The sequence below is a fragment of the Urocampus carinirostris genome, chromosome 7 (genome assembly GCF_059441175.1).
Source record: "Urocampus carinirostris isolate Australia breed hairy pipefish chromosome 7, RoL_Ucar_1.0, whole genome shotgun sequence".
In the NCBI taxonomy this organism is placed as follows: Eukaryota; Metazoa; Chordata; class Actinopteri; order Syngnathiformes; family Syngnathidae; genus Urocampus; species Urocampus carinirostris.
This window is the reverse complement of record NC_142355.1, coordinates 12059753-12075161: the sequence shown is the minus strand read 5'-3', so window position 1 is coordinate 12075161 and position 15409 is coordinate 12059753. Positions and strand designations below refer to the sequence as shown.

Genomic DNA, 15409 nt, shown 5'->3' with positions numbered 1-15409 from the left:
GAAAATGACTTCAAGTGAAGAAATTTAGATATAACTATATTGAAGAGCGGAAGAAATGTCATCGGTCTTGGGACGATGATCCAGTTCGGATCCAGTTTTGATCCAGTTTTGATCCAGTTCAGATCCAGTTTTGATCCACTTTTGATCCACTTTTGATCCACTTTTGATCCAGTTGAGAAAGAGAAAAAGAGGGAAAGACTGAGAGGGAGACAGAAATAAAGACAAAGAGAAAGACAAAAGGACAGAAAGAAGTTAGAGAGATAGAGAGGCAGAGAAACTGGATCAAAAATTTTGATCCAGTTTTGATCCACTTTTGATCCACTTTTGATCCACTTTTGATCCACTTTTGATCCAGTTGAGAAAGAGAAAAAGAGGGAAAGACTGAGAGGGAGACAGAAATAAAGACAAAGAGAAAGACAAAAGGACAGAAAGAAGTTAGAGAGATAGAGAGGCAGAGATCCAGTTTTGATCCAGTACAGATCCAGTACAGATCCAGTTTTGATCCACTTTTGATCCACTTTTGATCCACTTTTGATCCACTTTTGATCCAGTTGAGAAAGAGAAAAAGAGGGAAAGACTGAGAGGGAGACAGAAATAAAGACAAAGAGAAAGACAAAAGGACAGGAAGAAGTTAAAGATAGAGATAGAGAGGCAGAGAAACTGGATCAAAACTTTTGATCCAGTTTTGATCCAGTTTTGATCCAGTTGTGATCCGGTTTTGATCCGGTTTTGATCCAGTTCTGATCCAGTTTTGATCCAGTTTGCCTTTTTCTTTCTTCAGGTGACTCACATCAAAGCTCCAAAGACAGCAGAAGACGAGTTAATTGAGATTCAAAGTGCCACCGGAACTGCTGTACAACGCTGGGCTGTCCGCTCACTTACACTCTGCAAACTGGTACCATTACATTTTATTATTACAAATGTAAGTATTTTTAATCGGAGTCTGGGGCGGCAGTGGCTCAGGAGGTAGAGCGCTCGTCTTGGGATCAAGGGATCCCAGTTCGAATCCCGGCTTGTCCGTGTTACATGTCGAAGTGTCCTTGGGTAAGACACTGAACCCCTAATACCCCCAATAAGCAGGTTAGCGCCTCACATGGCTGCAAGGCCGCTATTGGGAAATGTGGAGCACATTGTAAAGCGCTTTGGGAAGTCATTGACTTGAAAAGCGCTATATAAATGCAGATCATTTCATTTCATTTCATTTCATTTCATTTCTGGTCAAGTCCTGGTTATTTGTTTCACCCTCAATCACCAATACAATTCAGATGAATGACAAAAGGGTTCAGCAAATAAGCAAAAAAAAAAACCCAAAAAACCACTTAGACGTTCTCCAATTTAGGGTATCCCAAATTCAAGGGTATGTACTAAAAGGACATGTTAATTCTCAAAGTTTAGTACTCAACATTAAGGACCAAAGGGATAATCCAATTCCTACCGCAACCTTGATGTGGAGCTCTATGAAGAATCAGATCCTTGTGAGATTCCTGGTCCGGGAAGATCGTCATGTATTTGTTGTTTCATGTTCTGATGCTCTTTTATGATTTATTTCTTCCTCCCTCTCATTCTGTCTCTTTCCTTTCTGTCTCTCTCCCTCTGTCTCTCCTACTCTCTCTCTTTCTCTCTCATGGTTCTCTCTCTCTCTCCATCTCTCACTGTTCTCTCTCTCTCCCTCTGTCTCTCCTTCTCTCTCTTTCTCTCTTACTGTTCTCTCTCCATGTCTCCCCTTTCTTTCTCTCTCTCTACACCTTCACTCTCTCATTCTCTCTCTCTTTTTCTCTCTCACTGTTCTCTCTCTCCCTCTGTCTCTCCTTCTCTCTCTCTTTCTTTCTCACTGTTTTCTCTCCATCTCTCCCTTTCTCTCTCTCTCTACACCTTCACTCTCTCCTTCTCTCCCTCTTTCTCTCTCACTGTTCTCTCTCCATCTCTCCCCTTTCTCTCTCTCTCTACACCTTCACTCTCTCCTTCTCTCTCTCTCTCTCTCTCGCTCTTTCTCTCTCACTGTTCTCTCTCCATCTCTCCTCTTTATCTTTCTCTCTACACCTTCACTCTCTCCTTCTCTCTCTCTCTTTCTCTCTCAATGTTCTCTCTTTCCATCTCTCCCCTTTCTCTCTCTCACTCTACACCTTCAGTCTCGCATCTCTCGCCACTTTCTTTTTTCTCTTTGCTTCTCTTCTCTGTTTTATTCTATCTCTCTCTCACTCTCTCTTCCCTCTCTCTGTCTCTCTCCCTACACCTTATCTCTGTCCATCTCTCTCCACTTTCTCTTTCTCTCTCTCACACTCTCTCTTCCCTTTCTCTCTCTTTCTCTTAACCTTCCATATATCTCCCGCTCCCTATCCCCTTTCTCTCTTTCTACACCTTCTTTCTCTCCACCTATTTCCCCCTCTCTCACTTTCTCTCTCTCTCTCTTTCTCACTCTCTCTTTCTCACTCTCTCTAACTCTCTTCCCTCTCCCACTTTCTCACCCTTTACACTCTCTTCCTCTCTCTCTACATCTCTCCCCACTTTCTCTCTCTCTCTTTCTCTCTCTTTCTCTCTCTCTCTATCTTCCTCCCCTTTCTCTCTCTTCCCTTCTCCCCCATCTCTCTTTCGCTCCATCTATTTTTCTTTATTCCGAAGCCATGTACCCCTAGTGGGAAGTGGCTAGACTCAAGAACACACTCACATTCTCCAACCATTCATTCCCCTTCGCTCTTCCCAACCTGACACTAAACATTAAGCCCACAGCACAGCAAGGAGTGAATTGCTGTGCCATGCAACCTTCATCAGCACAGAGGTCCGACAGCATACACTGGTTTACCCCCTCCGCATCATATGAGTCAATATCAGTCATTCTTAACTATCCTTCGCCATTCACATCTATCCCCTAGCACACAGTCCTGCATCCATTAAATTAACCAACCTAACATCTAGAGCAGGGGTGTCAAACATGCGGCCCGGGGGCCAGATCAGGCCCGCTAAGGGATTGAATCCGGCCCGCGAGACAGACAACGCTCAGAGAAGCGCAAGAGAAAAACGAGCTGCAGGTCTAAATATGTCCACTTGATGTTGCCAAAGCCAGGTGCCTCTCACAAAGACGGTGTACTTGTATTTCTTCTCTCTCTCTCTCTCTCTTTCTCTCTTTCTCTTCCTCCCTTTTTCTCTCACTCTCCGTGTCTCTCTCTTTCACTTTCTGTGTCTCTCTCTCTTTCTTTGTTTCTCTTTGTCTCTTTCTCTCTCTGTTTCTCTTTACCTTCTTTTGCTCTCTCTTCCATTTTTCCTTTTCTCTCTTTTGTTTTCTCCTGCTTTCCCCTTCTCTCCTTCTCTTTTCTCTCCTTCCCCCTTTCTCTCTTTCTATTTCTCTTTGGATATCATTCTTTCTCTCTATTTCTTTCCCCCTCTCTCACTATTTGTCTTTATATCTTTTTTGTTTCTCACATTCTCTCTCCCTCTCTCTTCTCTCTCTCTCTCTTTCTCCCTTCCTCTCTTTCATTGTCCCACCCTCTCTCTTTTCTCCTTCGCTTTGTCTTATTTCTTTCTCTCTTTTTCCTTCTCTCTAATCTACTTGTCCGGCCCCCGAGAGAATGTTTGTTCTATCGTGTGGCCCCTGAGGTAAAATGAGTTTGACACCCCTGATCTAGAGCAAGTTAAAGATTTATATATTTACATATCTGTATATTTTTCATTCTTGCATGACATATAAAGACAATGCCTGGATGCAAAATAACATTTTAGTTTTGTATTTTTATCATATTATTTCGGGTTTAATTTGTCCTCAGGTACTGAAGAACGTAATATCTCTCTTTTCTGCTGAGCTGAGGTTTGCTACTCTTTTCATGGCCATCATTTGGTTCTGCATGGCATTTAGGTTTGGCTAACTTTTCTCCCAATTGAATGCAGTTGCTTAATTAGATTTGAAATAAACGCTTTTTATTTGGGGCTACAGCTACTACGGCCTGTCGGTGTGGTTCCCTGACATGATCAAGCACCTTCAAAATGAGGAGTACGAATCCAGAGTCAAGGTAATGTAAATGGCAATCTCCAGTCTGACATTTTTACACAGTAATAAAATACATTTTTCTTCACCCCAAATTTAGTTTTGACATGGGTAGGGATGGGGTCTAGTGAGATTTTGAGATAAATGAATTGAAATCTCGATTATTATTTGATTAGCTAAGCAAGAGAGCCATTTATAAACGTTAGCATTGAAAAATAAAACGTTTTATTGTGTTACCTGTTAGGAATTAATACATTAAAATGTATCGTTTACCAAATTGTTCGAATTAGTTATCTGACTCCATTGACCAAACACAATTTGCATTCGCCTGACAATGCATGCTCGTTTCTTTATGGAAAAATGAACACGGGGGCAGATTTAATTTCTTATACAAATTAACTAAGTGAATTCCATCGAATTAGCCGAATAAGCCGAATTAGTCTTCGTCGAGCCTTTTCTCTCGTTCTCCTTCGATCTTCTCAAGTTCTTCTGCCCACGTCTTTTCACAACCTGGCGTGCTGACTCCTCCCATGGGCGTGCCGACTCCTCCCATGGGCGCGTCAGGTGCCAGCTTCACCACCTCCTCGGCGTCATGATGTCTAAAAAACTCATATCAGCAGAGCGAGAGAGACAGAGAGAGTGAGAAAGAGAGTCGTAATTTCTTTGGTCATCCCGTTTGTAGAGAGAGAGAGAGAGGGAGAGAGAAAGAGATGGAGATGGGGGGAGTAAGAGGAAGAGAGAGATGTGGAGAGAGAGAAAGTAAGAGACAGAGAGAGAGGGAGAGAGGAAAGAGGGGAGAGAGAGAGAGTAAGAGACAGAGAGAGGAGAGAGGGGAGGTAGAAAGAGTGTAAGAAAGAGAGAGAGAGAGAGAGAGAAAGAGAGGAAGAGAGGGCGAAGTGGGAGGGAGAGCAAGAGAGAGCAAAGGGGGAAAGAGAGCAAGAGAGGGCGAAGGGGGAGAGAGACCAGGAGAGAGCAAAGGGGGAGAGAGAAGGTGGAAAAAGAAAGGGGGGATATAAAAGGAAAGAGAGAGAGAGAGAGAGTGGGAGAGAGTAAGGAAAAGAGGGAGGGAGAGGGAGTTGCTTTGTTGTGCTTTTCTCAAGAGGACTCGTCTTTGAGATGGTTCTCGGCACTTGTGGCATGAGCATCTTTAAGACGGTTCTCAGTCCCTGTGGCATAAGCGTCTTTGAGACGGTTCTCGGCACACGTTCCATGAGCGTCTTTCAGACGATTCCTGGCGCATGTTCCATGAGCGTCTTTGAGATGTTTCTCGGCCAATGTGGCATAAGCGTCTTTGAGACAGTTCTTGGCACCTGTATCATGAGAGTCTTTTAGACAGTTCTCGGCGCCTGTATCATGAGAGTCTTTGAGACAGTTCTCGGCGCCTGTATCATGGGCGTCTTTGAGACGGGTCTCGGCGCCTGTAACATGAGCGTCTTTGAGACGGGTCTCAGCACACGATCCATGATCGTCTTTCAGACGATTCCCGGCGCATGTTCCATGAGCGTCTTTGAGACGTTTCTCGGCCAATGTGGCATAAGCGTCTTTGAGACGGTTCTTGGCACCTGTATCATAAGAGTCTTTGAGACAGTTCTCGGCGCCTGTATCATGAGAGTCTTTGAGACAGTTCTCAGCGCCTGTATCATGAGCGTCTTTGAGACGGTTCTCGGCGCCTGTATCATGAGCGTCTTTGAGACAGGTCTCAGCACACGTTCCATGATCGTCTTTCAGACGATTCCCGGCGCATGTTCCATGAGTGTCTTTAAGACGTTTCTCGGCCAATGTGGCATAAGTGTCTTTGAGACGTTTCTCAGCACCTGTATCATGAGTCTTTGAGACAGTTCTCGGCACCCGTATCATGACAGTCTTTGAGACGGTTCTTGGCGCCTGTATCATGAGCATCTTTGAGACGGTTCTCGGTGCCTGTATCATGAGCGTCTTTGAGACGGGTCTCGGCGCCTGTAACATGAGCGTCTTTGAGACGGGTCTCAGCACACGTTCCATGATCGTCTTTCAGACGATTCTCGGCGCATGTTTCTTGAGCGTCTTTAAGACGTTTTTCGGCCAATGTGGCATAAGTGTCTTTGAGACGGTTCTCGGCACCTGGATCATGAGAGTCTTTGAGACAGTTCTCAGCGCCTGTATCATGAGCGCCTTTGAGACGGGTCTCAGCACACGTTCCATGATTGTCTTTGAGACGATTCCTGGCGCATGTTCCATGAGCGTCTTTGAGATGTTTCTCGGCAAATGTGGCATAAGCGTCTTTGAGACGGTTCTTGGCACCTGTATCATGAGAGTCTTTGAGACAGTTCTCGACGCCTGTATCATGAGCGTCTTTGAGACGGTTCTCGGCGCCTGTATCATGAGCGCCTTTGAGACGGGTCTCAGCACATGTTCCATGATTGTCTTTGAGACGATTCCTGGCGCATGTTCCATGAGCGTCTTTGAGACGTTTCTCGGCAAATGTGGCATAAGCGTCTTTGAGACGGTTCTTGGCACCTGTATCATGAGAGTCTTTGAGACAGTTCTCGACGCCTGTATCATGAGCGTCTTTGAGACGGGTCTCGGCGCCTGTAACATGAGCGTCTTTGAGACGGGTCTCAGCACACGTTCCATGATCGTCTTTCAGACGATTCCCGGCGCATGTTCCATGAGCGTCTTTGCGACGTTTCTCGGCAAATGTGGCATAAGCGTCTTTGAGACGGTTCTTGCCACCTGTATCATGAGAGTCTTTGAGACAGTTCTCGGCGCCTGTATCATGAGAGTCTTTGAGACAGTTCTCGGCGCCTGTATCATGAGCATCTTTGAGACGGTTCTTGGCGCCTGTATCATGAGCGTCTTTGAGACGGGTCTTGGCGCCTGTAACATGAGCGTCTTTGAGACGGGTCTCAGCACACGTTCCATGATCGTCTTTGCGACGTTTCTCGGCAAATGTGGCATAAGCGTCTTTGAGACGGTTCTTGCCACCTGTATCATGAGAGTCTTTGAGACAGTTTTCGGCGCCTGTATCATGAGAGTCTTTGAGACAGTTCTCGGCGCCTGTATCATGAGCATCTTTGAGACGGTTCTTGGCGCCTGTATCATGAGCGTCTTTGAGACGGGTCTTGACGCATGTTCCATGAGCGTCTTTGAGACATTTCTCGGCCAATGTGGCATAAGCGTCTTTGAGACGGTTCTCAGCACCTGTATCATGAGTCTTCGAGACAGTTCTCGGCACCCGTATCCTGACAGTCTTTGAGACGGTTCTTGGCGCCTGTATCATGAGCATCTTTGAGACGGTTCTCGGCGCCTGTATCATGAGGGTCTTTGAGACGGGTCTTGGCGCCTGTAACATGAGCGTCTTTGAGACGGGTCTCAGCACACGTTCCATGATCGTCTTTCAGACAACTCCCGGCGCATGTTCCATGAGCGTCTTTGAGACATTTCTCGGCCAATGTGGCATAAGCGTCTTTGAGACGTTTCTCGGCAAATGTGGCATAAGCGTCTTTGAGACGATTCTTGGCACCTGTATCATGAGAGTCTTTGAGACAGTTCTCGACGCCTGTATCATGAGCGTCTTTGAGACGGGTCTCGGCGCCTGTAACATGAGCGTCTTTGAGACGGGTCTCAGCACACGTTCCATGATCGTCTTTCAGACGATTCCCGGCGCATGTTCCATGAGCGTCTTTGCGACGTTTCTCGGCAAATGTGGCATAAGCGTCTTTGAGACGGTTCTTGCCACCTGTATCATGAGAGTCTTTGAGACAGTTCTCGGCGCCTGTATCATGAGAGTCTTTGAGACAGTTCTCGGCGCCTGTATCATGAGCATCTTTGAGACGGTTCTTGGCGCCTGTATCATGAGTGTCTTTGAGACGGGTCTTGGCGCCTGTAACATGAGCGTCTTTGAGACGGGTCTCAGCACACGTTCCATGATCGTCTTTGCGACGTTTCTCGGCAAATGTGGCATAAGCGTCTTTGAGACGGTTCTTGCCACCTGTATCATGAGAGTCTTTGAGACAGTTTTCGGCGCCTGTATCATGAGAGTCTTTGAGACAGTTCTCGGCGCCTGTATCATGAGCATCTTTGAGACGGTTCTTGGCGCCTGTATCATGAGCGTCTTTGAGACGGGTCTTGACGCATGTTCCATGAGCGTCTTTGAGACATTTCTCGGCCAATGTGGCATAAGCGTCTTTGAGACGGTTCTCAGCACCTGTATCATGAGTCTTCGAGACAGTTCTCGGCACCCGTATCATGACAGTCTTTGAGACGGTTCTTGGCGCCTGTATCATGAGCATCTTTGAGACGGTTCTCGGCGCCTGTATCATGAGCGTCTTTGAGACGGGTCTTGGTGCCTGTAACATGAGCGTCTTTGAGACGGGTCTCAGCACACGTTCCATGATCGTCTTTCAGACAACTCCCGGCGCATGTTCCATGAGCGTCTTTGAGACATTTCTCGGCCAATGTGGCATAAGCGTCTTTGAGAAGGTTCTCGGCACCTGTATCATGAGAGTCTTTGAGACGGTTCTCGGCGCCTGTACAACAATCAATCTTGCATTAGCAAAATTTGGTCTATTTAATTGTCAACTTGTAATGCTTCACTTGAGTATGTTAACTAGGGTCCTTTATTTGTTGGGAGAATAAAACCATTTTTACTGGCTCAATACTTTGTTCACTACAAGTATCGTTTATGATATCTCACCTCATCTCATTAGCCGTACCCCTTATCCTCATTAGGGTCACGGGGGGCCTGGAGCCTATCCCAGCTATCTCCGGGCAGTAGGCAGGGGACACCCTGAACTGGTTGCCAGCCAATCACAGGGCACACAGGGACAGACAACTCATTCGCTCATTCACCCCTGGGGACAATTTGGACCGGCCAATTCACCTGAAATGCATGTTTTTGGAACGTGGGAGGAAACCGGAGTGCCCGGAGGAAACCCACGCAAGCACGGGGAGAATATACAAACTCCGCACAGGAAGTCTGGAGCTGGATTTGAACCCACGCAGGAGGTTCCCATGACATGAACTGTGCCGCACAAGCGCTAACCACTGCGTCGCCGTGCTGCCCGGTTTATGATATATTATTTTAAAAAAAACTAATCTCTTGAAGACTTTTGAGTGAGAATGCAGAACACTATGCGCTATTCAAGAACATTAAGCAGCGACACCGTGAAAGTTGAACCGCGTACTAGCTAATGGATCACTGTATTTTCTTTGAACCAGCTATCCAGTTTTTGTGTTTGGCTGAAGTTATTGCTGTCTTGTCTCAGGTATTCCATAAAGAGAGAGTGGAGAACTTCCATTTCAACTTTTCTTTGGAGAACCAGGTCCATAAAGAAGGGGAGTACCTGCATGACAAGTAGGTGTCAACTTTAACCTCCTTTAAAATGATCGATTGACGTTTAGATGAAGTTATAGGATATCATTATGTCATAACATTTTAAACTTCCTCTTTGGGAAGGTCAACGCGTTTGCATTATTAATGTCACCTTCCAATTTCCAAAGCATATCAACCATTTCATGTGTTGTTACCACAAATTGCATGATGTGCTGTGTGTGAGATATTAGTGACATCAATTTTGTTAGGGTGAATCATTATGCTTTTAAATATCCTAATAGGCCAAATGGTGACAGTGTGATTTTCGATCAACATCCCGGGGCCCTCTGCCTGAATTTCATATACAGTAATCCCTGGGTTATCGCGGTTAATGGGGACCGAGACCACCCGCGAAAACTGAAAATCCGCAAAGTAGCAGCACCCCTTCAAAAATGCTTAAAAACGTATACAGGTATACAGTATACCCCTCGCCATTAAACCGAAGTGATCGCTGGCATGATGGCAAGGAGTTATTGGGTGACTCATCCAGAACTCTTCACACTGGAACTGAATGTACCAATACATGACCCACAAGTGTAGCCATGTCTTACATAATCAATTTACACGGAATAGGACTGCGGCGAAACCACTACGAACCATTCAGTATGATTGTATTAACCGATCCTAACCACATGCAGCCATTGCAGTTTATTTCGCTTGTTAACACTACCGGTTACATATTGTGTTGTGGAAAAGAGTCGTGCTGACATCGGACTTTCGGGAAAGTCTTGGCAGATGAATTAGTACAAACAATCCTCCTTAAGGGAAGCGTTTCTGGGAAAACTGAGGGAAAAACATTTCCGAAGAAGTTACGTAAGCCCTCTCACGGGGCTGAACCCCCCTTTCAGTTTTACTCCTTTGAAGCTATAAAAGCTTTGTTATGTCTAAGATTTTCCGAGTTCTCTTGTGACGCTGAAGATGCAACAATAAAGCAAGAAACTCCCTCTGACGTCATCTGCATTCCTGCATTTCTTTGAATGCATACGAGAAGAATTAATTAATTCTCGAACCTATATTTCTCCAACAATTGAAAATAAAAACAGTGAAAATGTGATATTTGATGAGTGTTTGTGAAGCGTTTTGGAAAACAACAGTTAAAAAAATGGTCTGTGTTCATTTTAATGAAAGTGAAAGAGCTACCTTCTGACAATAACAACATACTTTAGCTAGCGGCAGCGAACGGCTTTTACAACAAATACACGAAACCACACAAAATTAGCCTTGTTTAGGTAGTACAAACAACCGCTCGCTTTTGGTATAATAAAGTCAAACTTGAGATGAAATGTGACAGAAGAGAATATACTTACGCCACGTCGCCGAGTTCCTCCTCGATAAACTGAGCGCCACATAAGAAGGGGGTGAGGTGGGAGGAGTTAAAGGAGGGGGGGTGAGCGAAGCGGTAATTCACCATGACTAAGCATTGTGTCAGGGCCTCCCCCTCCCCTTCACAATATGAGTGTCCACACCGTGTCCTCAATTGACATAAGCTCACGCTCAATGGCGTCAAGTCAATACAGTAAATGCTTTTATTGAGAAGTTAAGGTATATTTTTTAGACCCGCGAAGTTCTGAACCCGCGAAAGTGGAACCACGAACTAGCGAGGTGCCACTGTAATCGCTTGATACTTAAATGCCTGTATAGTCAACTTAGAAGTGACAGATAATCGGTACAGATCGTCTGAGCTGGAAGATTTGCTTACTTTACAGAAAGTTAATAATGCAATTCAAGTACAAACGCTCCCCGACCTACGAACGAGATAAGTTCCGTCGATCATTTGTAAGTTGAATTGGTTGGTAAGTTGCTGCAGCGCTACATTTTGTATGTTCATGGTTTATATAAGTATGTTTACGGCTTGTATAAGTAACCTGTATTGTTTTGTGCTAAAAAATAAACATTTCATCAAATAATATGCTCTATAAAGATAAATAAAGTTGAGTTTAACTTACTTTTGGGAGATGGGCTTTAAGAAGTCCTCTTCGGTGGTAAAGAATGGCCGAAAAACCGCATCACGCTCTGTTATTCCACTTTCATTTCAAAAGAAACGGGTCGCCTCTTCATTACACTTTGCACCAACCATATTGAATGGATGCACAAGATATATAATAAAAACAACAATAAAATGTCAAAGTTCTTAGCGGGCTGGAGATACAGTATAGAATGTTTACACACGATCTAGGAAGAGGAAGCGGATTACCTCTTTGCGGTAGATGCGGCGCAAAAAAACACTACAGTAATGTCCTGTACACTGGAAAAGGGGCACACAATACAACGTTTAACTTACAACAATGTCCGGATATTTTTCGACATCCCGACAAAAATGTTCGTATCTACCGTTTTGCGCAAGTCGAATGATCGTAAGTAGGGGAGCGTCTGTACAGGTAATTAACTTGTAAGGTTAGATTGGAAAATAGATATTGCAGCAGAAAATATCAAACCTTGTGTTTGTACATTTTTTTTTCTTCTTTACAATGAGTTGGGCATATTCGGTGTTATTTAAGGATAGGAAGAAACATACAAGGAGTCTATTTACAAGATTTCTGAAATTGAATCTTGGGTTAAAAACAAATTTGAAAAATCCTTACAAAACACACAAAAAAGAAATCAAGGCTACCAGTAATATCAATTGAATATTGTTGCTTTTGGTAGAAAACAATAGAATAGAATAGAATAAAATATACCTTTATTGTCATTTTTACAAAATGGGTTAACATATTGTGACAACGAAATTGGGCATGACACTCCAGTTTCACACATTCACAGTGAGGTAAAAAAACAAGATAAAGATAAAGGAACAGAGAAGATAAGGTTATAAAACAAGGAGGATAAGGTTATAGTTATAATTTACACAATATCTAAACAAGAAATGTCGACATGTAGGATGTCACATACAGTTTGGTATCGTAAGGGTTTGTGCAATATGCATTTGGTGCAAAAATAGTCATCATAGTGCAAAAAAAAAAAGTCTACATAGTCATATTTATTTATTTTTTTACAAAAATCCATGAATTTATTCCTGTAACATGAGTTGCTTGTAAACGAAATAAACAAAAATTTATCGTCACATTTTACTCTTATATCTTTGTGAAATTGTCGCAAAATAAAATAGTATCCTTTAAATAAACTCACTTTGATGAATTATCATTACAATCTGTGGCATTGTCATGTGAAAATATCTGTTGATTGGATCATACAGGTAAAACATTTTTTTATGATTACATCCCTAAAAATGTTCAACTGGGTAATAATTTAGCCAATTTAAGTATGTTTTTCTTATTCTTGAAGAAAAAAAGAACACATTTAAAAAAATAATTGTACAGTGGAACCTCGGTTCTTGACCATAATCCTTTCACAGAACCCTGTTCGAAAACCGATTTGGTCGATCACCGAAAATCGTTTTTCCCATTAAAAGTAATGTAAAATCGTTTTAATCCGTTCCAACACCCTGAATGTTTACCAAGAACGTAAACATTAAGCTAACCCAGGCTAATCGTATGTTCGCGTTAGCGTAATCTTCCGTGCGAAAGATTGCGCTAACATGAATGTGTAAAAATTAAAAAAGGATTATGAATAGGATTTCTTACCCTTGTGGTGGACGGTGGGGAGAGAAAAATCATCAAAAGTTTTTCAACCTCTTCCAAAACTTGCGGCAGTTGCTTTCTTATAGCGCTAACTTCCTTAGCCGCATCACTCGATTTCACAGCCTCCTTATGCTTTACTATCGTACAGTAGATTTAGCCATGTTGTATTCACTAGCAAGATCGGAAATTCGCACACCTCCTTCATATTTAGCTATTATGTCTTTCTTAAAGGCAATAGTTGGACGGACAACTTGGTTTTTTTTACCTGTCCTGCTTGCACCGACCTTCTTCAGAGGCATAATTAAGGGCTAAAACACCCGTACGCCGCTCAGCTTCGCACCCTAGCGTACCGGCGTTCGAACTCTGATAATTTGACAGAACAGCGAAGCAAGAATTTCTCGAAATTTTTGGTCGAACACCGATTTGTCCGAACTGAGAGGCGTTCGAAAACCGAGGTTCCACTGTATTCATTATGTATTTAGTGTTTCCAACATAGGCTACAATCCCAGACTTGTCAATGTATGTGTTTTCCTAGTTTTATATATTTGTTTTTTGGATCATATAAAATTGTGCACGCTGTGTATGAATTTTTGTATGTGAAAATTTAAAAAAACAAAACTTTTTTTGTCAGACTTATCTCGTTTTGCCTATTTCGAATCTAATTCGGATCGCCTCGGCCACTGTTAGCAGACAACGTCAATCTAGATTGCTAATATGGCGCGATACACTAGCAAATGTTATCCTTGATCAAAAATGTATTCTTCGTGCCTATTGATAACCAAAAATAGTGTTTTTTATTCTACATAGTCTGTCTTGCTGTGAGTAAATAGGTGCATTCATTTATAAAGGGAGCATTTGTTGAGGTTAGCAGGTATGTAATCCCTGGCTATAATTCCTTTAAATGATAGAAAATCATTAATAGATGTACATACAGTGGGACCTCGGTTATCGCGGTTAATGGGGACCAAAACCACCCGCGATAAGTGATAAGCGATACGTTTTTTTTTTAATTATTATTTTTTAGACCCGGTTAATGGGGACCAGAACCACCCGCAAAAAGTGAAAATCTCAGAAGTAGCGATGCCCCTTCAAAAAAAAAAACCTTTGCAGGACAATACAGTACACCATAAGGAATACGGTTAGAGAGAGAGAGATTCTTGTTAAAGAATCAAACAATAAAACAAAATTTGACTCACCTCTTACAATAAGTTCTTTTAAGCGTAGTTGATAAAAAGACCTGTGCAGTACGATGAGGTAATAACGATGAATGACTGCACAGGGGCAGGAAGAGCTTTACTGCTCCTCGGATGACGGCGCAGATGATGCAGGAGAAGCTGCAGGAGGCGGCAAAATGGATGTTGTCGGGCTACGCTAGCGTAGCTATTTCCTGCTTTCAATTTGTCCAATAAACTCACTTTTTCTGTAATTATTAGCATCTATCGCTTTTGCTTCGGTTCACAAGCTGCACCAAGGGATGAAGAGCGTTTAGGAGCCATCACGAGGACTTCACAAAACTTTAAAAGACAAAGGCTACAGTAATGGCGAGAAGCGTACTGTAATGTGCTGTACAGTATACGTACGAGATATGCGTGGCATACTGTGGTGAATGGGCCAATGGGAAGTCGAGTATTCAGCGAGTGCTGGCCAATGAGCTTGCGTTTATGGCCGTGACGCTTAGCGTATGCGTGCATTTCTTTGTGTTTTAAAATTTTGTAAAATGATGCAATTACTATATGTAATTGCATATTTTGTTTTCAAATTTTGTAAAATAATGTAATTTCTAGTTTTAATGTAATATTTGTCTTCATTCATCTCATCTCATTAGCCGTACCGCTTATCCTCATTAGGGTCGCGGGGGGCTGGAGCCCATCCCAGCCATCTCCGGGCAGTGGGCAGGGGACACCCTGAACTGGTTGCCAGCCAATCGCAGGGCACACAGGGACAGACAACTCACTCGCTCATTCACACCTAGGGACAATTTGGACCGACCAATTCACCTGAAATGTATGTTTTTGGAATGTGGGAGGAAACCGGAGTGCCCGGAGGAAACCCACGCAAGCACGGGGAGAACATACAAACTCCGCACAGGACGTCTGGAGCTCGATTTGAACACACGCAGGAGGTTCGCATGACATGAACTGTGCTGCACAAGCGCTAACCACTGCGTCGCCGTGCTGCTATTTGTCTTTACTATTAATTTTAATTTTATTTTTTATTTTATTTTTTTAACTATTACATGCCACGAAGTTTTGAACCAGCGAACGTCGAAGCGCTAAGCAGCGAGGTCCCACTGTATATGTATGCGTTTAATTTAATCTAATCAATTTAAGCTCTTTTATAAAATGTTAATCAATGTGTCTTGAGATTAGTTCACTGAAAATAAGTGTACCTCAGCTCAAATCATGTTGAGAAACACTGTTCTTATATGACATAAAACAATGTTTTCAGTATACAGTGATTACTACTACTGTATATTACTTGACTTCTATGCTATTGCAGAAT

General features: G+C 43.1%; 1 protein-coding gene across 1 annotated transcript in view; it reads left to right on the top strand.

The window, feature by feature from the left end:
* Positions 1-15409, top strand: part of LOC148362359 (synaptic vesicle glycoprotein 2B-like) — an 85997-nt gene that overhangs the window by 57142 nt on the left and 13446 nt on the right. The window contains exons 8-11 of the mRNA XM_088339778.1: positions 782-895; positions 3759-3847; positions 3926-4001; positions 9223-9311. Of these exons, the coding sequence (XP_088195904.1) occupies positions 782-895; positions 3759-3847; positions 3926-4001; positions 9223-9311 (368 nt within the window). The remainder of the gene's footprint in view (positions 1-781; positions 896-3758; positions 3848-3925; positions 4002-9222; positions 9312-15409) is intronic.